The sequence below is a fragment of the Etheostoma cragini genome, chromosome 11 (assembly GCF_013103735.1).
Source record: "Etheostoma cragini isolate CJK2018 chromosome 11, CSU_Ecrag_1.0, whole genome shotgun sequence".
NCBI classification, from domain to species: domain Eukaryota; kingdom Metazoa; phylum Chordata; class Actinopteri; order Perciformes; family Percidae; genus Etheostoma; species Etheostoma cragini.
Window position 1 is genome coordinate 17,509,044 of NC_048417.1, and position 25,217 is coordinate 17,534,260.

Sequence of the window (25,217 nt, forward strand, 5' to 3'; positions counted from 1 at the left end):
TGGGCCGAGGCGAGCCGAGGCGGGCCGAGGCGAGCCGAGGCAAGCTGTTACCAGCAGTGGAAAAACGCCATTAGAGCTTTGTAGGTCAGGAGAAGGATTTTCAATGCAGACAGACAATGCAGAGAAGCTAATACAGGAGAAATATGATCTTAGTTCTTGTCAGAACACGCGATGCAGCATTCTGGATCAGCTGGAGAGTCTTAAGGAACTATTTGAGCATCCTGATGATAAAGAATTACAGTAACTTGCTGTGTCCAACTTTTGTGTACACAAGTTGTGTGTTTGTACCAACCAAATGCTGGGCTGAAGGTATGTGTGCTTTAAGAGGTCTTCTAGTAGCCATCTCCCAAGATGCCATTTTCAATAGTCAGGGATGCACCTAATTGCTATTGATTGCTGTGTGCTGCATAAAATTGCTTCCATTTTCGTGTCGTCGGCGGGAGGTGGGAGAAGGCAATTAGTAGTGCAGACAAGATAGAAGCCCAGACTGACTTGTAATGAAATGGAATGAAGGAATGAACCTGTGAGTAATGCCCTTGAACTCACTGAGCATTACAATACCATTAAGCAAGGGTATCTTCTAATTTTTTCTCTGTATGGCATCCCAGGAAAATACTATACTCTTATTTATTCAGTCATGTTCTGCTTATAGAAAGATTACCTAGAGTTTTGCTTAGAATAAGGCTAAATTCAAGGAGAGTTTCCCAGCCGCATCCACCATACAGCGCATTCAGTTGCAAAGAAAAGCTGTGCTTTTGGCAGTAATACATTTTTCATTAGTTGTTAATTGTCCTTTTTCATGACACCTTAAATGATCTTGTGTCAGAAAGCAGTGGACAAACCACAAAAAAAGAAATTCATTCACTTTTGCAAAAAATTACTTATTTTCAAGTCTATTTAACAAAATACTTTGTCTCAATGAATAATACACATTTTCTCATTTCATGTGTTTTTTTACTCCATTTTAGATTTCAGAATACATATTATACGTTTGAAGATATTTACATATGAACAACATGGGGAACATCAAGGGTTGTTTAACTTTAAAAATAATTGGACCTATTTCTTTTACAGCATGGGCTGAACCTGTGCGAGCGTGTGGTCATATACAATCAAAGATGCTCTTAATTCTAAATGTAAATTTCAAATTTGTTATAGAAATGATACTATGAGTCCCTCATGAACAGACCCTTGGTGCCCTAAAACGAATACAATTGATTGTATAATAACAGTGTTTCTCTCTTCGTATTCCAGATAATACTCTGTGTTGGTTTTCAGGCACACTTTATGTAACAGTTTTGTCGCTGAAACAAAGATAAAGGACAAAAAAATAATCTGTCATGGTTTCCAGCTACAGTAAGTCGGTGTCTCATGGAAAAAGCAAATGGCATACCTTTACAAAATGGCCATGTACAAGCCTACAGTTTGAAAAAATCAGAGGACAGATGGTGGTAATTTGAATAGACATTTACAGACAGACATTAAGACTCAAGTTTCTTGGCAAAAAATGAACATAGATTACGCTGCTGGCCTGTCCTTGAAACTGTGCAGCTTTACACATTTTGCAAGGAGGAATGTAATTCCCCCTGGTTCGCCCAGACACAGGCTTTGTCTGAAATGCTTTTTTTATTGTATTTTTGAATGCAGCCTATTCTTTAAAACAACACACATGGGAATCAACTGTATGTTAATCCATGTCAATCCTAACTCATCCGGTGTAGCTGTCAATGAGAGCTATGAATGAAATGCACCTCAGAAGCACGGGAGGAAACTAGGCAGAACAATCAAACTCTAAATTTGTTGCAATTTCACATTGTCATCTGGATCAAGTAGCCGGGATACTTCTATCTGCCATCATCTTCTACTTTTGCTTCTATCAAAACCACTTTTATTTTAAGATCTATCTGTGAATTAAATTCTGTATTTTTTTCTAGCTGTAATTGAGCTGGCTGTGTCCTTGCCCTTGTAATCCTCCCTGCTGGCTTTTACAGGAATGTCAAAGGGTAAAACAATAACGAGCTTTGGGTAATACATAACGTTAAACCATTGCACTGAGGAGTCCAAACAAAGTAGCACTTGAAGCAGTCTGGGCTGTTCATTCACTGTTTGAAGCCAAAGGCCATGCTTTGTGGATCTTATCTGGAACAGTAGCAATAAGGCATCGGTGGTGGCAGCAATGCCTCTGAGCCCTGGCACACTCACTTCAGTCTTTGCTACCCAGTAAAGTAATTCCAATATATTTTTGGATACATGTGCACGCTGAATAATTATTTGGCATCTAAAGTAATTAAGATGACTGAAGCTCTTTTATTAATCCTAAAATATCTGCAGCACTGACGCTATGATTGATAAACCGTAGATGTCCGTTTTGTTTTATGTGTGCAGACTTCAAGCCAGATAGAAGAGGACTGTCTTTTCACATTGAGAGACACTAAATCACGGTAGCTTAATGATAAAAATGACCCGAGCTCCATTGTTATACCTAGGACTTGAACTCCACCCACACTCTTTCAGTTCTGTGTTTCATCCAGCAAACCGTTTGCTGCAGCTTTACAATAGGAATATCAGTACAGACTGAAATTTTTCCAAAAATGAGTTTTAGTGCTTTTTAAAGTAATATACATCTTTAGTCATTGGTCTTTTTTACCAATGTTCATTTCTGTCTCATTACAGAGCGCTGGGAGCCGCTATTAAGCAGCCCATCCATCACCACCCAGGAATAGGGTTTATAAGGTTAAGGGGAACTGATTTTCTGGAAATGGAAAAAAATCTTGTGATAAATGGCATGAGTTTACTGGAATTCACCTTTTGAATTAATTACTACTATTTATCATCTCGAAAATACCGTCTTTTGGGCCCTGATTGGATGCTTTCTCTTCTAGACTGGACGCATTGAGGACCACTCGGGTCTGGGAAAATATCTTGGCAATACGTTAGCGTCTCTCTATGTTGCAGGTCTGGCCGTATAGCCACACAGCATTTGAAGGGAAGAGCTGTTCTAACATTGGGAAGGGGTGAAGGGGTGGAAATCTACTACACAATCTATAGCAATGGGATAATGTAACAGCTTTGTATCTTAACAAGCCTTATACGTATGTTTAAGTGCTTCACTGGCTGGAGATCAACAGTATTGTGGCTATGACATATTGGATGAATGGCGTGCTGATGTATTCTCACACGGACCATATGCACGTGAATGCTGCTTAAAAGCATTTAGACAAATGCAGATTCCCTCCTTTTGTCTGCTGATTCTTGTGGAGTGTGCCGAGCATGCTGGCTGCGGCAGCACCAAGCACCCAGCTGCATGATTTATCACAGAATACGCCTTGATTTAAGGGAATGAAAGCAGGCTGCTCTTGGCTTGCTAATTGCATTGATAACAAGTTCAAGCAGTTAGTTAGCAGGAATTTTGGAGGATTTTGACCTCCGAGAGAAAACAATAACGACAATTAAGCCGTAAGAGGCTGCCCAAAGTTGTTTTGATGCAGAGTTGCAGAAGTTTCCATCTACCCCTTCTCATAGTTGCTCACTACCACCTTTCCGAATTTTACAGCTTCCCCTCCCTTTGCTGATATTATACAGAGACATGATTTAAAAACAGTGGTATGTTGATCAATAAATTCAGCGTTTGGGGTGTATAGCAGTTTATAAAATTGACAGTAGCATCATCTAAGTGTTAGAGGTGAGTTCCTGCCATAGTGATAAAAAGTCTTACAAAGACACAAACATTTATGTGTGATGTGCATCTTGTAAACAAGCTCTTAGAGTGAAGTCGTGAAACTCAAGCACGCCTTTGCAGTGTTTTCACCAATGTCAATCCTCGTATGGCAAAAAAAGCGACGTTAAGTGTGCTTACGGTTAGTTTTTTCCCCGATGTTGGAATATTACAACACCTGCGTGATTGTGACAGACAAGTACAACAAGCAAATGGCGTACATACAGAAATCAACTTTACATACATACAGCATTTCAACATTGCTAACGGTTAGGAAATAGTTCGTGGAGCTTAGAAACCTTTTGTGTGAGAGCAGCGGGTCAAGCAAGTCAACTTCTGAAAATATATTGGACAATTAAAACTGGAGGATGGAAACAGCCTTGAGACAAGTTCCGTCTTCTTCTCAATAGCTACATTTGTGTTTGTGTGACGCTTGTGAGAGCATCTCTTCGATGCTATGCTGTCTCAGGTTGCTTAGGATTTGTGCTCCTGCCCTGTCAATCATACAAAATGGTGCATTAGGCAGGGCCTTGCCTGAGCTTTTCCACCATCCCCGGTGGAGTCTCTCTATGACAATGTCTGGCCGTTGAGGCACTCCCGCCGCAAGCACTGCGCCGGCTTCCACCAGTCTCCGTTGTGGCAGCGACAGATGGTGCAGTCGTCCACCTTTACTTCAATTCCGGCTGGGATGATCGTTGTTCCAGCAAAGCAATTTGGACCTGCCGCATGGGAAGGGAGAGAAAAGACAGGAATGGAGGAATGAGAACGACAAGAAATGGATGTGGCTCTCCTGAGGGCTTCTCTTTTCGGAGGGACGGCGAGTGATGCAGAGAGCTGCAGGGAGTTAGAGGAGTCAGAGCAGACGTACAGATCTTTTCACAGGCATGCACCGATGGGCTTGTTTTTGCAACACTAAAGCGCTTTTGTTAGTCTCCCCTTCTCCCTCGACATGGAGCGCTTTGCATCCTAATGCGCTGCGAGCAGAGAAGCCTGCCAGGCGCTGGCTTGGCAGTACAGAGAGGCTGGAGTACAGAGAGAGAGACAGAGAGAAAGCTGCTTTGAGATGCAGTAGGGAGGATGGTGTTAATCACTTCAGTCTGTATGAAAAAGACCACAAAACTCCAAAAGACCACAGAACGCCTTCGCAATTCCTTAAAAACTGATTTAAACAACAAAGAACTCTGATTAATTTTGACGTCTGATTTATCTTTAAAACACTGTGGGATTTACCTGTGGGAACCCTTTTTGTTGAACATATTTCTTTTATTCTAAAAAGTGTTTGTGCACCACTGGAACGCCTCATACCCATGTATTTGATCATCTCAGAGAGAGAAACAGCCTTGGTACATTTTAGGATCTGTACTTAAGGAAGCTGAAACGCTGTTACCTGGGAATGCAGTATGAATTAATTATGTCTACATTGTTTCTCCCTCTCAACTTCTTGAGACAGCAGAACCAGAAGGTGCCAGGAATTATTCCTGGTTTTAATCATTTAGATGAAGCAATCAGCAGCTCAGTTGGTGTGACGGTGACTTTGGTTTGCTCTGGTTTAGCTCTGTAAAAACCTGCTTGATTCAAGACTCTACGAGTAGTCATAAAAAACTCATATGTCTCGTAACTCTGAAAAGACACAGTAGCTTTCACGGCTTACTTTTATGGACAACCTGGTGTTACAGGCCAGCTGCATGCAAATCTGCACAATTACTCAATTTGGGCACAGCATAGGCCTTTTTGACATGTCACAGTAGAAAAGGAACAGGTGTGATTATTAAAATTAATGATGACTGTATTCCATTTAGCTGCTTTGATTTCAGGGTCCTGGTATTGTGCATGTTGGCTTACTGTCACACTGTCATGGCGTACTGGGACAGAGCCAAAATAGTAACTCCTGTGCCTTTCACAAGTCAGAATATCCACTGTGACAAAGGCTTCTTAGTTTTTTTGTGTGATAATGTTTAGGTAACTCGAAGCACACAATTATGCTTGGGTACAGATCATCATCAAGTCACACTGACTCGCAACATGAGATGGGTCACGCTGACTTAATGTGGAAGTAAGATCCTGATTTTTAGCAAATCTTAACCAAGTGTTTTAATAGCCTAAAGACAGTGGAAGAAACATTCAAATTCATTAATTAAGGCAAAAGAATGCAAGTATTATCTGCAAAATGTACGTCAGTTAAATTAAAATTAAAAGTACTCACATTGCAGTAAATTGATCCCTCTGTGTTTTACAAATTTATATATGATTTACCAAAAACTACGGAGTGTGGATTGGGGGCTGGAGAGATGTTTCTTCACCTCCTGGGCACTGCCGGGTGTTCTTGAGCAAGGCACCGTACCCCCCCAACAGGTCAGGGTGCTGGTTCAGCTGGCAGCCCACTCACTCTGACATCTCTCCATTAGTGCATGTATAGGTGCTGAGCATGTGTGTGTATTTCAGGCCTGTGTGTGAGTACCAACAAAGTGTGTACACAGAGTGTAAATTGTAATTTCCCCATTGGGGATTAATAAACAAATAAAAAATAAAAAATGTTACTACTTTATATAATATTGGGTAGTTTTAATCTACAGCATTCGTCTGTTTGTAGCAATTTTGGGACAATGCATTTTCCAGCTAATACAAAGTTTTCTTTTATGGTTTATTAAGTTGAAGAAGCATGAGAATTTTCATAACCCATTGAATAAGATACATATTTTTTTGCTGGACAAGAAATGTGTGAAAATGTATACTCTGAAAAGTAATTAGTACCTGAAGCTGTCAGACAAATGAAGTGCAGTTAAACGGACAATGTGTGCCACTTAAATGTATTGTAGTAAAATACAAGTACCTCAAATTTGTATTTAGGTACAGTACTTGAGTAAATGTATTTCCATTCAACCGCTGCTTAAAGAGTAGCTCTTATTTAGTTATAGTCTATTATTTCACAACCTTTTGCTTTATATGTCTAGAGTATTTAGTTCTATCTCCTGCAGTGTTTATGAGTGAAAAGAAGGTGCAGGAGGCCATAAACATCCATGTGACACTAACAAAGGGGAGTGTTGGCTACCTGGTATCCCCATTCTTTGCCTCAGCATACATGGCTCCCATGCTCTATTCGGACCTAATAAAAACCCTTTGATCTGAGCTTAGACAAGACATTAAGAATGCTTGCCAAGTCTTAACTCTCATTGATTTGTCTGTGGAAAGCAGGCACAGGTTACAGGACAAATTCAGTAGAGGTTGACGAGGGAAGAGAGGGTGACTGGTGCTGGCTGCCAAGTGTGATTGTTTATAGCCAGTTGGAGCCACAAGGACACAGTTTCACTGTGGACTACCTGTCACCGTTTGAAGGACACACTGTCACCTGTCCAAACTTGATTGATACATTGCCAATAAAATGTAGTGAAGTCAAATGTTTGTCCTGTGTCAAAACCGTCTCAGCATATCATACTTTCCCTGACTGCAGCTTATGGACTGAACGCATTTTAGGGCTCACTACCTTCTATTTGGCTCAAATACAATTATAGCCCTTGCCTAGAGGTAGAAATGCTTCCATACAAACTCACCTGCCAAAAAAACCTAATTCACAAAAAACTGCAGCTTTTCCAAATAATATCTGTCAGTCTGAATATGTTCCCTAATTATTGCCAGCTCTATAGCACTGCTGCTGTATGATATGTCTGTTAAAAACTCACAATGACTCTTCAGACAGATAAGTAGATCTATGGTTTAATCCTATCATGGTGAGGAAACGCTGGCCATTTTCACACTACTCATTTTCTTAATAAGAATGATATAATTACATTCATCCCTTGATACATTTACAGTACATAATTCATGATAACGATTACTGCTAAATCAGTCAGACTCATTGAACGTGGTTCTCTGAGATAAGCACTCCCACTGGCTGACGGTTCCATTGTGCTCCTTTCTGCTCACTGTTGCTGGTTTCAGGGTGTAACACCAAGAAGTGGATGAGCTGAAAAGCTACATCCTAATAATAGGAAGCTTTGGAAAAAAACTCTGTCAACCAGAAGCATTGATATGCTGGTCAAAAATCCATCTGCACGACCAGGTTGTCGCCAAAAGGTTTTAGACGGTGAAATGTAGTTAAGACCTGCCTTAAATTAAATTATGGTCTTTAATCTTGTTAGAAAATGTTCACTAATGAACCACATTTTGCCTTTTTTAAGAATCAAGACATATTTTAATTTCCAAATTACCAAATTAATAATTAATGGGATCTAATTAATGGTGTGCAACGCCTCAATAACATTTTACCCCTCAGCCATTGGCCAGCCCTTGACAATTCTGATTGGTTTTATGGTTAAAACAAAAGCTGTAACTATCTCAGAATGAGTGGGTTTCAGCCATTCACCTGTACTGGAACTTCTTCAAAATGCAACAGGGTGGACCTTTAGGAGTCCGAGCACATGTACCAAACAATAAATCACTAAAGTTTTTGATATTGCAAAAATATAATACAATTAAACATATTTTTAATGTACATTACTCTGTTTAGGTAATAAAGACAACTTTAATCTATAAGTGAAGCCATTTATTATCATAATTTAAAGAGCCTATGGGGAAGTAATTCATGGGGATTGAAATGTTGCTGCATAACAGGGATGACCCAATTTATTTGTAGTACTAATTAGCAAATGTTAGCATGCTAACATGCTAAACCAATAAAATGATTATGGTTCAGATCAGACCTGTTTGACATCAACATGTTACCATTGTCATTCAAACCTATTAGGAAGGGCAGGCTAATGTTAGCATTTAGCTCCATTCATGGCTGCAGACTTATGAATCAGTCTTTGCAAATTGGGAAATACCTTTCACTAAAAAACAAAACCTCTAGCAAACTGTTAAGTGATTTTAGTTGGCACGGGGTTAAGCAGGAGCCACCACAATCACCAAACTACAAACTGATGCGTCTCATAATCGTTCCTTTGTGAGAAAACACATTGACATTTGGAAAGGGTTGTTCTCATTTCACAACCAGACGCTTGCTGCCGGTAAAGTATAAGACAAATGTGTGATTGTCTTCCAATGATTGCATGTCTAACTGCAGCACATAAGTGGATGTCTTCTTTCCACAACCACCTGTCCCTTGGCCAAAAATGAGAGCTAAACAGCATTCTTCATTGTCCTCTCCCCACAGCCCTTAGCTTCCATAGAGATTTAACTGGCTGCCAGAGCCTGACCAGGCACCCTTGGGGAGTCTAGGAACGGCAGGCCTACCCTGAAATGCCAAGGGTGTCACTGTGTCCTGTCAGCCTGGATTAGCTCTCTCCTAGCAGCTTTTGCAGCCTTGTTAGAGTGTGTGTGTGTGTGCGTGTGTGTGTGTGTGTGTGTGTGTGTGTGTGTGTGTGTGTGTTGAAATAAAAGAAAGCAAGCAAGAGGGATAAAGAGGAAATGAGAGAAAGCGTGAATAGAAAATGTGGGTAGTTGTGGTGAAATAGCCATTTAGCATCTGCCTCAAGCCAAATTGTTCTCTTAACATGTATATGTCAACCGCTTCTTATTATTTCTTTTGGCTTATAGCAAAAATACTCATGAACAAATTCTATATTCTTGCTGTGACACTTAACATAATGAGAAGGCGGAATGCAATAATTGTGTGAGTACATCTAGTTTATCTGGTTTTCACTGAGTTCAGACAAACTTTCTTTGTTGGCTCTTTCATCTCTCAAATGATATGAAGCTTACATTAGAACTGTGTAAAATTACAAAACAAAACTATTAGAGCTTATATAGCTTATAGAGCTTTTCAGTCAGGATCACATTGCAGACGAGCAGTTGTACTTTAGTCATTAAGCTGCATCTGTCCCTGAGGATTGAGGCTAGTCTCCCACCTTGCCTTGTAAATAGCCAATGAACCATTGGAATCCTATGATTCTTATTTGGGATTGGCTGCATGTGACAAGGGCATCAGGGCGCTGGGAGATAAAAGGCTCTCAGAGGACCCATTAGTCCCTCCTACCATGCCTTTAATCAACGGGCTAATGTTTACTCTGCTTAGTGTGTCATTTATAATTAAAACCAGTACTGCTCATTAGTGTCCAACAGGCCCAAGGTAATAATTTTAATTCATAAAACATCAATTACATCCTCATCCTCTAAAGGCACGGCCGTCAAATGGCGATACCACAGATACACTTTCCGCCATTGGTTTAATGAAAATGTAATGACTTCTGAGGAGAGTGTGTTGAATTCCAAAGGAGATGTGTGTTTACCGTTTTTACAGATGGGGCAGCATTGCTCCGGCTCGTACACAGGGTTGACACACTCTGGGACTGCGCAGTCGGACACCACACAGTGCACCTCATTGTTTGGTTCGCAGCGGCACCATTCACAGGGTGACGGCTGTGGGCAGAGGGGGCAAGAGAAATCTGGATTAGATGAATCAGTACGTTTCACCTCTATCCGTGTGTATGTGTGTGCTTTACATGATTACTACTAGTCAACATGCTCCTGTGCTGGTATTTCCCAATTAAAAATGTTATTGTTATGCACTTCATACTGTCTTCATGAACAAAGAAACAAGGTAATACATTATTCACAAGGCCAATTTTATTAGGCTTCTTGCATTTTAAGAGAGACCATAGCTGACTTAAAATAATCCTTAGAAATAATTAATAAGGGAATATCTGAAGTAGTGTTCATGATGTTTAGTATTTTGCTGCATTCTGCTGCGGCCTGCCTCAGGAAATAGTTCAGAGGCTTATCTGACCACCTCTGCAACATGTAAATCAGAGCTGTGCAGCTCTCTGAGCTGCTGCCTCTGACTTGACTCTACCTTTAAAAAGTCTTTTGACCGTAAAATGAACCGTAATGGAATTACATGGAGTGGAAAAATACAAAACTGTTTCCAAATCACAAAAAGGTCAACTGTTCATCATATTAGATTTTCTGTCTGCTCTTCATAGGAAAAGAGTCTTTTTAGGGTATCTCTGCTCTGGGTCTGCTCTACCTGCTCTCCTTACTATGCTTAGAGGTTACAAATGTGTCATATGTGTTAATCCTTTGTAATGTTCACATTTGATACAGTATAGACTTTGTTTGTTAAGTAGGTGGAGAGCAGCACCTGAAATCCAGCAATTGTTGGTTCAGATGAGTCCTAATAAACTGGGCTATCCATTTATTTTTCCCAAAATGTTTTGATTTGTATTACTCCTTTAAATGCTGGATGTTGTGCTTTGAAATTTATGGGGCTTTTTCCCTTTATTAAAGTGACAGTGGATAGGGGGAGAGAGATGGGGGGTGACGCACAGCAAAGGGCCGCAGGTTGGGTTCCAAACCAGGCCGCTGCAGGACTCAGCCAACATGGGGAGCACGCTCCTACTGGGTGAGCTAGAGCCCGCCCCGAAATGTATGTTTTATGTCATTATGCCATCAGCTATTCCAAACTTCATTAGTTCTAGACAGTTTGCTATGTTTCCATCTACTATGATTGAATTGTAGCAACAAAAACAACTGTCCTAGTTAAGTGAAAGGGCTGTGGTAATACTGGATGCTTTAATATGACTTTTAACAGCCAATTTTGCCAGGATGCATTAAGTGGCACAAAGTGGGAAGTGCCCAGACTTGTATTTTATTGGAATTTATGGTAGTCTGAATGCACTGCAGCTCCAAATTGAATATGAGCAACATTAAAAGATGAGAAGGTGGGCAGTAAAAAGGAATACAAATGCATAACCCATTCTCTGATTGCAGCCATTCTTCTTTAACTTAAATCTATATGTAGAACGAGGTCTCCAAGGATCAGAGTAGAGATAATTCAGACGTGAACCTAAGACTGTTTCAGAAAATGTATACAACTTTCTCAAGTGTTACATACTTCCATACATACTTCCATAATTCCATACATACCCTTCTCACCTCCGGACAGATCCCGGAGGTAACCAGCTCCATCTAGCCTACTGGTCCCAATAATGACAAAATAACGCCAACATTTTACTATTTACATGTTGTGATTTGTATAGTTGCAGCGTGTACAAATTACAAGGTCAGAGACACATGCATCTTCTAATCGTATAAATACTAGGACCTATTCTCAGAAGGTGAAACACTGCTACTTGGGCGGAGTGATTATTACTCCAATTCTGAGCGAACTCCAGGCAAACTCTGTACTCTTCACCAAGGGGTTTCTCATGTGCTGCCAGCAAATCACTCCGCCCAAGTAGCAAAAGTAGCTGTGCTTTGGATTTGTACACGCTGTGACTATACAAATCACAACATGTAAAGAAGAAAACGTTGCTGGATCTGTGCTGAGCTAGGCTATTGGTGGGGGCGCCAGACAGAGTTAACAAGTAACAAGTAAGTAACACGCACAGAGATGAGAAAGGTATGTATAGATTTATGTAACTCTGGGGGGTATGGTGAATAAGCTAAAGTCTTGATAAGTCGGTGTGTTCCTTTAAAAGATTCAAACTTAATGAAAATAGATTTAATCCGCTCGTTCATTGTGCCTGTTGCATATTTTAGAGCTGCCTCACCCTAATGTAAAACACACCTTTCCTTTTTCTAGTCTAGCTGTACTGAAATAGTAAAAGCTTTTAAGAAATAGATGGAGCCTGAACATCTATAACTCCTCTCATTAGAAATTCCTGTCAGAAATTCTTCTCATATTTTACCAACACAAGTAGTTGACACCAGTGCCCTGATGTAACTAAACCACAGCAAGACTGTTTATCCTTCAGAGAGTTAAACATCCATACAGTTATCTTCCTCTCCGTCAGTTTGAGCGCTCATACAGAAATGTACCAATAACAAGGCAAGATGTGTCATACATATGGAAGATATAGTTTCCCAACCTGACAGACTTAATCTACGGGGGCTGGCAAGGTGGGATTCAGGGTCAGCAGTGGAGATAGAGGTCTGTGTCTGACACATTCAAGCTTGTATCAAGATGTCATCGTTGCATTTCAGGTTTCCGATTCTACGTGTTTCTCCATCAGGAATATCTGGCTTCATCCTTGCACCAGTAATTGAATATATAAAGCTCAGTCAGCGTTGTTGTTGTCCATTAGCTTTCTGGGTTGAGTGAAGATGAGGTACCTTAACCTTGGGCAACATATAAAATCAATTACACCTAACTTTAAAGGGATAGTTGTTTTTTTTTTGAAGTAGGGTTGTAGGAGGTACTTATCGATAATCAGTGTATTACTTACATTAGATGACAGTTACCACGTTGGCAGTTTGGAGAAACCGGCAGCGGGCACTGAAGCTAAGCAATGTCCTGCTGTAGACAGGGTCAGCAGCAAAATGGATTTTAGCCAACTTAAAAGGCCCACCTAAGAAAATCCATTTCAGTTTAAGCGTATGCTGTATTTTGAATATTTTTTACCGCTTAACCCTTCAGCCCCTTTCCTCCAGTTTCCACAGATGTTTCCCCTCTTTCTTTTTCAGCCGTTCAGTCTCCCTCTGCAAGATATTTTTCTTTATATTTTGGTTCACAAAGGTATCCTCTTTTTCATGCTCACTGTCATAATCACTCTCTTTTTTATTTTTTGGTTTAATCCAACTAGCAACATAATACAGTGCACATGAAAACGTTGAGAAAATGTAGTGCCAAAGGAAAGGGCAGACTGCAAGGTAAAGCAGTGAAAATATTCTAAATATAGCATACACTCACTGTTATACATTTTTTCAGGGGGCTATACTAAAGTATGTTTTGCTGCTGTCCCCGTCCACATCAGCTTCTATGTTGGTACTCGTCTGCTTCTCCAAACTGGCAGTGTGCCAATCGTCATCTACTGTAAGTAATACACTACTATCAATAAGTGCCTCATACAACCCTTCTTCAAAAAGCCAGATTATTTCTTTATATTGACACTGCCAGCAGCAGAAACCCAGGATCAGTCAACATTATGTTCGCTAATAATGAATATATCTCGTCAGGAGATTGGAGCAACAGCAGTCTGCAATCATGAGCTTCATAGTGTCTGCTTATCACAGTCTTTAAATGGAGGTTCATGCCTACTAAGTGTGTTTACATGCAAACTAGCACTCCTTTTAATTTTTGTAGAATCCGGGTTTTATGGTTATGCATGTAAACACCATATCCTGGTTTCAGAAACCTGAATTATCGTTTTTTTTTTAGAAGGCCAATATGCTATCTGAAGTACTGCGATTAAAAGATACTGTGATACTGTGGCATGTAAACACTTTGTTCATCTTAGTCTGCCATGTACAAAAACGTTCCCTCAACTTCATTTATTAGTCGATCAAACTCAGACCTGTGATTGATGTGCTAAAAAAACGTTAGTTTATTGCCATCCCATATGATATGGAGAATGCAAGAAGAGGGGGTGCTGTAGGAACTCTGTGGGGTTTAATGGTCACATCTGACCCATGTCTGAAACTCTAATGCAGAGGGTACACTGTTTAGTCACTCTCATTCTATTATATTGCTGATAAGATGGAGAAACTGAAACCAGAATGCAGCAGCAAGTAACAAAAATGGGCTCACTGTTAAATGCTGAAAGAGTTCAGTCAGGACAGAATGAGAGGGGCTAGATGTGGAAGAGTCTGACCTGCATTGACACAGAAATTCAGAAACCTGTATGTTGTTGAATTAGATATATGAATAACCAGCTTTTTTTATGTTACATATCCTGAATATGGTCAATGCCAGGATAAGACTGCTACTACTGTATCCATGGAAACATGACCTTCATAACAAAAGCAGCTGCGAACAGGGTCAAAACAACAACATGAATCTAATAGTTATTACTTATTTTGGTAATAAAAGCAACAGGCTAACACATGACATTCCTCTCCTCAATAGAGCCTTTACTTAGCAGTGGATGGTGGATTACATTTTAGTTTTTAAGTACCTAACTATAAGTAAAAGCACACCACAATCATTTATTTACTGTAGGAGCAGGACAGTTAGTTAAGTGGATGGTAAAGATCCGACTCACACCGATTTCTATTCATATTTGATCATCTGCCAAACACACAGCTAGGAAATAACTCTAAAACATAACAATGGGAACAATTAGACACAGTTTTAGAGTCTCCATCTGGCACAGATACAGTTTCCCTTTTTCCCCCCATAATCATGTTACTATCTTTAGAGGATAGAGAATAAAACAATTAGACATCATATAGTCCTTAAAGTACACATTAGTGATGCATGAGTAAATCTGCTAAACCTTTCATTTATTTTCTAAGCAAAGGCGTTGTTTTGAATAGTGGCTGCTGGTAAATTGCAGAGATACATTGGAATTAAACTCAACAAGAATTAACATATGTTATTTATGTGGTTTGAGGCGATGCAATCAATATGTTGTGGTGATGAATGTGAGCCAGAAACAACAAGACTAAGATTTAGCTTTATTGTTGATGGCTCACTTTTATTTTTATTGTTGTTGGACTGGCAAGAAATGACAGCTGGCTTCTTGACGTTCTCATCCAAATGTGTGTCATGATCTCACAGGTACGTCCATGTTGTATTACAGTGGATAACATGCATTGTATATATATATATATACACAGTATATAGTTTTTATTAACTGTATATATCGTCATATATATATATATATATATATCACCAAAATGCAACCTAGGGTCTTTTTGTGAATGTACCCGAGTCAAACTTTAAAAGCATAATTAGGATGGAAGCACCATTTTAAGATTGGCCGTGTCATTGTTTCTCGGTCAAATGGCCTTATGAATGGGAGTGCTAGGGGCACTACTATGGGATACTTTGAGCAAAGGTTCATGTTGTGTCGAGCCTTCTTAGTGTTTTAAAAAGGTTGATTTTGATGTTATCATAGAAGGGCCCCTAGCTCTCCCATTAAAAAGGCCATTTGACCAAAAACAAAAATACGGTCAATCTGAAAAGTGGTGCTTCCATCCTTATTATGCTTTTAACCTAAATTCCACATGGGTAGATTCACAAAAAGACCCTAGGTTACATTTTGGCAAGAGTTACGCTTTAACCCACCACTCACTCCATCAAAACCTACCCAAAATAACACAAAATGACTGTAAATTAGACTGCAATTGGCATCAAGGAAAAAATTATATAACACTGATCCACTAAGAAATTTGTATTCCTTGATGATCTCTATTTAGGACATATATAAGATATAAGGTGTGATGTGGATGAGAACTTTTGGCCAAATGTATAGAAGTGTATCCATAGTGACTATATTGTATTGCATTGCTGCAATCACTTTTGTTTCATTTTGTGCACTTCGGAATTACTCTATTTTAAGAACACATTGCAGATTCCTTCAATGTATTCAGCTGTGCCTGGTGCTTTTAGTGCATTCTTTTGTGTGAGGTCTACCGTGAAGACGATCAGTCATGCCTTTGCCCAAACTCACAAAGGTAAACGGGGTGCCAGCACCAAACTTGTTGATGTGTTGATGTGCTGCCAAATGTTTTACTGAAGAAAAGTCTTCTGTTGTCCCTGTGTTATTGACTGGGTATTTGAGTGAATCGGCAGTCATGCTTTTCATTCCCACTCTTAAATAAATGGAGAGGGGGCAGGGAAGCAATGAATAGTCAAATAACCTTCAGCGCGGCAAATAGTACTCTAAAATACTTTGAGGCTGGACAACAGGGTCACAGGAATCTTACCCATGCGGTTAATTGGAGTGATGGGAATATGTTGACAGTCAATTTGCATGCTGCTGTTGTCCAAGTTAAAACAATATTTCACCAGTGGTCAGGGAATACAGAGAAAGAGAGAGAGAGAGAAAAGGACTGGTGGATGAGTGGAGTTGAATGCTAAAAACACTTGATACGTGTACAGGGGTACTTTAACGGTGCCCTGCCACACATATTTCATTACTTTGTGGTAATGTCAGAAGTTGTGCCATGGACTCTGCAACATTTTTTGTAAAAAACAAGAGTTGGTTACCTTGTTTCAAGACATTCTAGCATTGTATAAAAAGCTTGCAAGAAGACTTGATTTGTGCTAGTTCTCATTAATATTCAACAAGTTAAGCTGCTTGACTCTGATAGGCTAACAGCTAGCCAATGGCTATCAGTATCCTTTATCCAGCGCAACTGGGCGAGCTCATGAATAGTAATGAGCTTAGGCAACATGACATCATACTGACCAGCTTTTGTAAATAATTTCTCTGCTTATTTCTTTTCAGTGGCTAGAGCTGACAGAGCAGGTAGCAGTTCATTTTCACATTCACAACATAACACAAACAAATATGGACCAAAAATATTAAAAAAAAAAATGCAAGTAATATTGGTTTTGTGTGGTCGGACAGCTTTAAGTACAAGGAAGTTCAAACCAGAAAAACTTGTTTGATAATTCTTTGTGGCCTAATTGTTTTCACTTAATATATTTTTCTAATTAGGGCCCTTGTTGCCTTTGGCAAATTGGATAGGAAAACCCTTTGAACAATCATTTTTACAGCTTTTATGGCTGTTTTGTCTTATAGATGTCAGTGCTGAAAAGCTTACTCGCTAATTACTGTGGTGTATGATGTGTAGGCACCTCCGGGTGTGTGTGCATGCTGTTTTAAATTCATTGTTGTAATTGGCCGCACATGTCCGGGACATTTCTAAAAAAAAATTGAGTTCAGCAAATACTTTTCTATGTATTGAGAAAACAATTAAAAGTCATGAGAAACAGAAACAGTTATATCAGTGCAGTTATACTTGCCTCTACATGAGAAATGATTTGAGTGCGATGGCTGATATCTATTGTGTGTGCCATTGTCACTGAAAATGTTGGAGCCCTCCCCCCCCCCTCTTTTCAACTCTGCATCCCTTCCCTAGGGGGATCGCAGGATGCACGGACGGGATTGTTTACATTTGAGTTCACATCCCAGCCCTAGCCTGATGATCTGGGATCTGAACTCACCCTATATCTCCTGGTTCTTGATTGCAGCTGCGCTGGGGCCAGAGAGATTCCATCAGCCATGCTGGGCGGACTGGTCCCTTCCTCATCTGATGGGGAACCCTGTAGGTGAAATACCTACTTGTTTGAGTGGCATGACTCTCTCACAGGGCAACAAAACAAAGACTAGAAAATATACCCACTGGCAGTAAATCTACACCTACATAAATCTACATTGTATTATTTACTATGTTGATAAAATACTTTACTTACTAGATACTTAAGTGGGTAGTTGTTCCTGAAATATGTACTTTAAACTTGATTGTCAGGTTGCTGATGCATGAGTTGTACCAGCATTAGATTTAACAAATGACGATCAACGATGCTTTGTCTTGAATGAATGCCCAATACCACTTCTAAGTCAAGGACTACATACTCTACTTCTGTGGGACTTAACGGCTAACCTGTTGTATGATGGAAAAGTGTTAGTTGATGCCAAACTATGTACATATAGCTACATTCATTCTTCATGCAAACCTAAACATCCCAGACGTTCTAAACTGACCTCATCTCTCTTGTTATCATTCTGAGATGCTGTATTTTTGCATTTCTTCTCTGTCGTCTGCTACTGAATATAAATGCAAATGTCTTTGCAATGTAGCACGAGCGCTGCAAAGGAAATGCCAATGAGGCCCACAGCAAAGGTTAACCTGTCGGCGTCTCTAAACAGGGGTCTGTATAGAGGGGCCTTTGATTTCCTTGAACACTGCAGGATTCTAAAGCTTCCATGTGCTCACGGAAGAGACCCAACCTGCACACAGGATGAGGACAAAGACATTTGAGTTACTTGTGTGGGCTCAGATAGGGGAGGTGGATCCTCACAGATTTCCTCTCTCTCTTTATTTCTATTATGCTATTTTGTACTGAAATTATAAATAAGAACAAATTCATGTCTTTTTTTTATCCTCCATGTACGAATAAATGTCCTTCCCTGGACCCACCAGTCAAGGTTAGCATGCAGGTGAGCTGTACTATTGATGAACTTGATCTCACATCAAACTGCCAGGCTTATGCTCTCACAGCGGTCCTTAAAAACCTGTGGGCCCGCATCCCAATGCAGGACTGAGCTTGATCCTGTCCGACATGCACACACACCAATCAGTACAGATTAAGAACATAGCCGTAGGTTTAACATGAGCTGATCTCACAGACCCCTTATTAACAGCAACACTATGTCACTGTCATGCCAAAGCATAAAGCAGGGCCAAAAATTGTTTTCATTATCAAAATTGATTATTATTTTTTGATTAAGAAGGTAATCATTTAATATAAAGCATGTAAACACATTGTTAAAATGCCCATCAGTTTTCCCTCTTCACATTGCTTGTTTTGTCCAATTAAAAATTCTAAGCCCAAAGGCGTTTAATAGTAATAATCTTGATAAGAGCAGACTTTTCTTATTTAATTGCATTTCTAAATTGTTATTAATTCAATTGGATGTTGATTAACTAGTTCAAATAAATGTATCAGCACAAGCATAATGGTGCCATGGCATAAAACTCCTGGTTAACAATGAAAAAAAAATAAAAAAATCACCTATTGAAAAGCAACTAAAATGGTGTTCCGTTAATAACTAATGGACAACTCCTAGCCAATGTTTTTTTTGTTCCTTAATGATTTTCGGTTTTGTCAGATTTTTCAAAAAGTCGCATTTCCACAGATTAAGCGTAGCAGTAATTTATTATGATGTTTTTCTACATGTTATTTGGCTTAACTCAATGTGCAGCCCCCCTTCCTACTGTAATTTGTCTTAGTGACATGACCCAGCAGAGGTTTCTTTGCTTTACCTTGAAGTCATTATGTAAACTGAAACAAACATACAAAGATTAGACAGCATTCTGCTGAAGCCTTGCATGGCCAGTAAACTGCAATGGAGTTTTCAAAAAAATAGTTAAACTGTGTTTGTCTACTTGCAGCACATAGTGTCCATATGCCACTATTCTGCACAAGTGATTTAAGCCCAGCTTCATCTTCCCCTGATACCAGAAGTAGTCAGCCTTAACATGTTTGTTATTTAACCATAATTATTATATTTCTCTAACTTCAAACTTGCACAACAATTTAAACAATGTATTCTATATGGTACCATGATATAGGTAAACACTTGATTCTGATTGGCTGCAAGGTGTCCATTAAATTTAATATATATTGATTAGTTCTTGTAAAACTGTTTTTCTCTGTTTACCATCTGTTCACTGTCCACTACTCTAAATGAATCAGCTGAATTAAATAAAAAATGAAAAACATCTGTGGATATTTATTTTCCAACACTATAGGATGGCAACTGTAACACACAACCTGCAAGTTCCACTCCCCCTCTGAACTTACGATACTTTGTATCACTGCGATCAACCCATTCGCTATATATTCAACTCATTACTTTAGGTTGTGGCTGACAGTACACGTTTCTCCCTGGACATATTGATTTGGGGACAATGACATGGCTGAACAGCTAGCTTGTCATACCGTCTAATGATGTCTACTGTTTGTCAACTGTACGCAAAGTTATTGAGTTTGAAACTTGCTAGAATATTGTTAACTTTCCAGCTCATAGCCGGGATTCTGTTACCTGACTGGAAATATTTCCGGTTGCCGGTTCATAACCATGATTTGTCTTATTTACTGGAGCAGTGAACAACATTTCCATTGCATAAGAACCTTAACAAGCAACTAACCATGGTATTAGCGGGTTAATGCCCTTCAAGGGGTCCATCATCAGGTAGTTAATGGTCTCCAGGTGAGGCAACCGTCTGACAATGGACACCTCTTCAGGCATTAACTCCTTTTTGATAATGGGTCAAATAATGTAATGTGAAAGGGGTTGTTTCAGGTGCACAGAGAGTGATCACAGATCGACAAGTCCCTTCAGTGCAACAACACATTTTACTTCATCTTATGGTTTTTCTTTTACAGCCTGCAACTTTTATGTTTTGGTTTAATGACAATGCTCTCATCAAACTCATCTCAAGCAGCATCAGAATTTTGTGTCAAAAAAGCTTTGTTAAATCAAGTGTATTGTACCTGTGCGACACCACACAGCAGAAAGACAAAGTTCTAGACATTTCCCCTAGGGGTTGATGGAGACCAAAAACAGAGCTAAAAGAGACAGGTGGGGCTCAGGTGGCTAGAAACATGAATGCTAATATTGCTCTGTGTCTGTTGGATGTGTAACTGTTTGTAAACACATTCACCGTAACAACTTTACGAGGTGATCATACATGGGTGAAAAGTTAAAGGAAGAACCTAAATAAATAAACATAACGAATGCATTTACTTTAACACAGGGACGCTCAATGGTACAATTAAGCAATTGTTTTCTAATTATGTTCTGTTGCATGTATGAAAATGCTTAACAGGAAATCTGATTCTGATTTTGTATCAAGATGGCAAGAGGAAAAGACTTAGAAAGACGGTTTATTGTTGGGACACGGATGGCAGAAGCTTAAATCTCAAAGACTACTCAACTGGCTAGTTGACTAAAATCACATCTGCATTTAGCTCTATAGGGAAGACATTAATAATAGGGTCGGTCGTTGTGGTTGACATCGCACATTTGAAGACTGTGATGCTTGTGCAATACGTAAGGAAAAACGTGACTGAGAATGTCATTGCAAAACGTGATCAGACTGTGTTAGCAAGAACAATCCTTCAACAATTACTTAGAGAGGGCTATTATAGTAGGGTTGCAGTGCATAAACCCTTTATTAAAAAGATGAATGCACATTTGAGGATTTAGTAGTGCAAAAATCATAGGCATTGATCTACAGAGATGTGGAAAAAAGTGATATGGTCAGATGAGACGTCCTTTATCATATTGGGTAACAGGGGCAAGTGCATGTGTGGCGTACACCAAGAGAACGTACAGGCCTGAATGTGTGACACCTACAGTGGTGATATTTTGCTGGAATGGTTTGGATCCACTTGTCCCCTTAGAAAGAAAGGGTCACTGCAAATCAATACAAGTTGCTCTTAGTTATCACCTTTATCCTATGATGAAACATTTCTATCCTGATAGGAGTGCTCTCTTCTAGGCTGACAATGCCCCCATCCATAAGGCACTTGGAGTCACTGAATGGTTTGATAAGTATGAAAATGATGTGAATCATATGCTGTGGCCTTAGCAGTCACCAGATCACAACCCAATTTAACACCTATGGGAGATTTTGGACCAATGTGTTAGACAGCGCTCTCCACCACCATCAACGTTAGTACTAAATATTCTTAATCCAAATCAGATCCAAAAATTAAAAATGTATTTGTTTTCCATTGGAGCAATGGACATACTAATCCTAACTGGTTACTGATTTAATTTGCACAGACAGGAACAAATGCCTTGATTACCAATAGAGCTCTACCTTTGTTTAGGGCGTATTACTCACAGCCCCAATCACTTGTGAGGAATAAGATTGATAGGGTTTCCTCATGGGCAGCAACAATTTAAACACAGACCTTAGTTGTCATGCTAATAGTGTTATATCTAATCAGGCAGTACTGTCACGCTCTGTAACAACCGCTGAGACACTGGTCTGGTGGGTAGGAACAGTGCTCCCTTTGCAGGAGACACAGGGAAAATGAATCATGAAAGCAATGAGTCTGTGTCCGCAAATCGCAAATCAAAGCATTAAAATTATCTTATAGCATCTGTCAGTTTAGTAATGCTGGGTAAATGTTTAGTTGATGGTGCAGGGAGGGGGATGACATCACTCTGGGAGGCAGCCATCTTTATGCCCTTGTCCAATAAACACATTGTTTTATGATACTTTTACAGTCTGCTAAAAAGCGATATACTAACTGGAAGTCTGCCTTACCCAAACCCTAACAACCAGCCCACCACCACATGTGAATTTGAGCTTTATTTCACAGTTGAGACACAGTGACGGCAACTACAAAAAATGACACCATCATGACATTAGATTTTGTTTCATGTTGGCTGTATGTCACTCAACGCAAATATGCAAGTCTAGTTAGGGGTTATAACAACTCAGACAGATATGTAAAAGGGTTGCTTAACTGGCATCCAGACTTTGACTGTGACTGACAACCTGGCAAGATTGAAACCAACTTGTGAGCATCAGATGGACACTGGAGATTAAAAAATGTAAGTATTATCTGTTTTATAATTATACTGGATGACACAATGCCATTATATTTAAGTAATCCTAAATGTTTCTCCAATAGTATGAGACAGAATCATATTGGAAATGTTGATTGTAAATGTTATTAAGGCTGAATCTCATTCCTCTATCTTGCCCCTACCCCTTACCCTTTCCCCTAGGTTTTGTGCATTCACGAGAGTAAGTGCTGTCCCAATACTCATTTTGACCTGGGGCTAGGGGTAGACGAGGGGGTGAAGAAGGGGTATATGGCCCTTGGAACCGAGTGAGGATGTGAGCTTACTTGAAACCGAGGGTTTATTGCGCAACAAGCAACAATTGATGCCAGAATGACCAGAGAGACCCATAAATGTAAGCATTTTTGGATTAAATAATTGATTTAAAAATTATGACAATCTTGTTTTGTGGTCTATACAGTCCTGCAAATATATACTTGCAACCATGTTCTCAATTGAAACTTTAAAAAAATCGGTAGCTTGCTATGCTAACGCTAATCGCTAACTGCTATTGTTACGTTACACTGATGATTTGCACAACAGTCCAGCATTTCTCTGCCTTCGAATGGACTTCACGCAGGTCTACAGTTTTAACCATTAGCAGAAAATTTTGCTTGATATCAGTGCACAACACTACTTGCTTTGGAGACATCGATACATGCTTTACATATACCGTTCTGTATCACACAAGGACGCAGGAGGACACACATCAACTTTCGGGCTGAAAACGAGAAGAAGTTTCTTAAATCATGTGTTCATGTTGTACCCATTCATTATTGCATCGGTACTGTATTATCGTAATCATTTGTAATTAATTCCTGTTCATGCACCTGTGTATTGTTGTTGGTCATGAAACAGGACACTGATGAAAGAAATGTGGGTGTGGGGGGGGTGTTACTGGCCAACAGGCATCAGACTGGTCTGTAATATCAGAATAGCTCTAGTTTATTTCTTTTTGTGGTCTTGCATGTCTTTTTTTTTGTTTTACACATTTGAGTGCCTTTTTATGTGTTTGATATGGAAGTTATGGTTCTTATAGTTGATAATGGTTCTTTAGCATAATATATTTAATTTAATGCTTTTGCCTGTTATATTTAATTTAATGCTTTTGCCTGTTATATTTAATTTATTGGGCAATAAAGACAGAATTTCTGAAAATGTTTTTCTGAAAATCAATGACATTCAAAATGTTGATAACTGAAACAGATATACAACACACCGTGTGTGTATGCACATATGTATTGCAATCAGACCTAAGTACTACACAGATAAGAACATCTGCACCACCACCACCAAAGTGAACATAAAATAACTATAAAATATACATGTATAAATATATAAATGCATATGACACTGTTATCAAAACCCACGCAATTGACATAGACACATTTGCAGACGGCATCTTGGACGTTTGTGATCAACAATACTATATGGTGATGTAACCAAGTGGTGTCCCATTTCATAGGGGTATAATTTCACCCCTAACCTTTACCACTTTGGTTTCAAGGGCCAAGGGCCAAGGGCTAAGGGGTAAGGGGTAAGGGGCAGGGGTAATGTTGGAGAAATGGGATTCAGCCATGACTTACGTTTGTGTAAGCTGAGCCTCTGAACCAACTGTTTCCATGTTAACATGTAAGAAATAAATGAGGTTGTTGTAACTTAACTCAAATCTTACCTTGAATTCTTCCAGTATTTTATACGTTTTTCCCCGGTATTCGCAAAAGTTTTTGACCTCCTTGCACTCGGGGCAACATCCATTGTGCTCCACTTTGGAGCACTTGGGGTGCAGTTTGGGGCACTCGGGCTGATCGCACACAGGCCCGTCCTCCGTGCACACGCACGGACAGTTCGAGTGTCCCGGGTAGAAGCGCTCCCCGAGTCTGTACACGAAGCCACTGTCATCCACGCATCCTTTCCCCCGGTAGTCATCGAAGACGATGTTTTCACTGGCCGTCCGTTCCGCCTCGTCCGCGGTGTAATCCTCGGGGTTACCCACCGAGGCCGGAGACACGGCGCCCAGGGCCAGCAGGAGGACGAAGGCGGACGAGAGGAGGAGAGGGCCCATCCTTCGCCGCGGCATCGATACCCACATTCAACAAGATTGTGTGGATGTCATCCCTAGGCTCCCGGTATCCTCTCTGGATCCGTCCTGCACTTCATTATAACCATCATCATCACTCGAGGAAATGGGCTGCAGTGGAAAAAATAAGAGATGATTTGATGGATGATGATTCCACTGCTGTAGTGTTACATATCCTCATAAACCAGTAAACCTCACATCCTAAATACTTCAATATGTTCCTTTCTGCTTTTGTATATTTTGCATTGCTGAAAACAGTTGTCATTATAGGGACCATTCAAGTTAATTACGCTAATATTCTATCTCCCGAGATAAATGTGACTCTCCAATGCAGCTCACTCAACAGACTAATGCCATCATTACTGAAAGAAAAACAACAGCCCTTTGTTGACATAAGAAGCGTGCATGTGCGCTCCTGGGGTGGTAGTGGTGGCGATAGGGGGGG

General features: G+C 39.8%; 1 protein-coding gene across 4 annotated transcripts in view; it reads right to left on the reverse strand.

Annotated features, from left to right (window-relative positions):
- Nucleotides 1–949: 949 nt before the first annotated feature.
- vwc2l (von Willebrand factor C domain containing 2 like) overlaps nucleotides 950–25,217 on the reverse strand; it is a 25,643-nt gene continuing 1,375 nt past the window's right edge. For 2 of the 4 annotated variants that reach the window (XM_034885523.1, XM_034885521.1), the window contains exons 2-5: nucleotides 24,368–24,883; nucleotides 17,547–17,645; nucleotides 9,940–10,069; nucleotides 950–4,434 (exon numbers count right to left, since the gene is read on the reverse strand). In XM_034885523.1, coding sequence (XP_034741414.1) covers nucleotides 4,283–4,434; nucleotides 9,940–10,069; nucleotides 17,547–17,645; nucleotides 24,368–24,784 — 798 coding nt within the window. In that variant the 5' untranslated portion in view covers nucleotides 24,785–24,883 and the 3' untranslated portion in view covers nucleotides 950–4,282. The remainder of the gene's footprint in view (nucleotides 4,435–9,939; nucleotides 10,070–17,546; nucleotides 17,646–24,367; nucleotides 24,884–25,217) is intronic. The other 2 variants (XR_004658541.1, XM_034885524.1) reach the window with 2 other exon arrangements.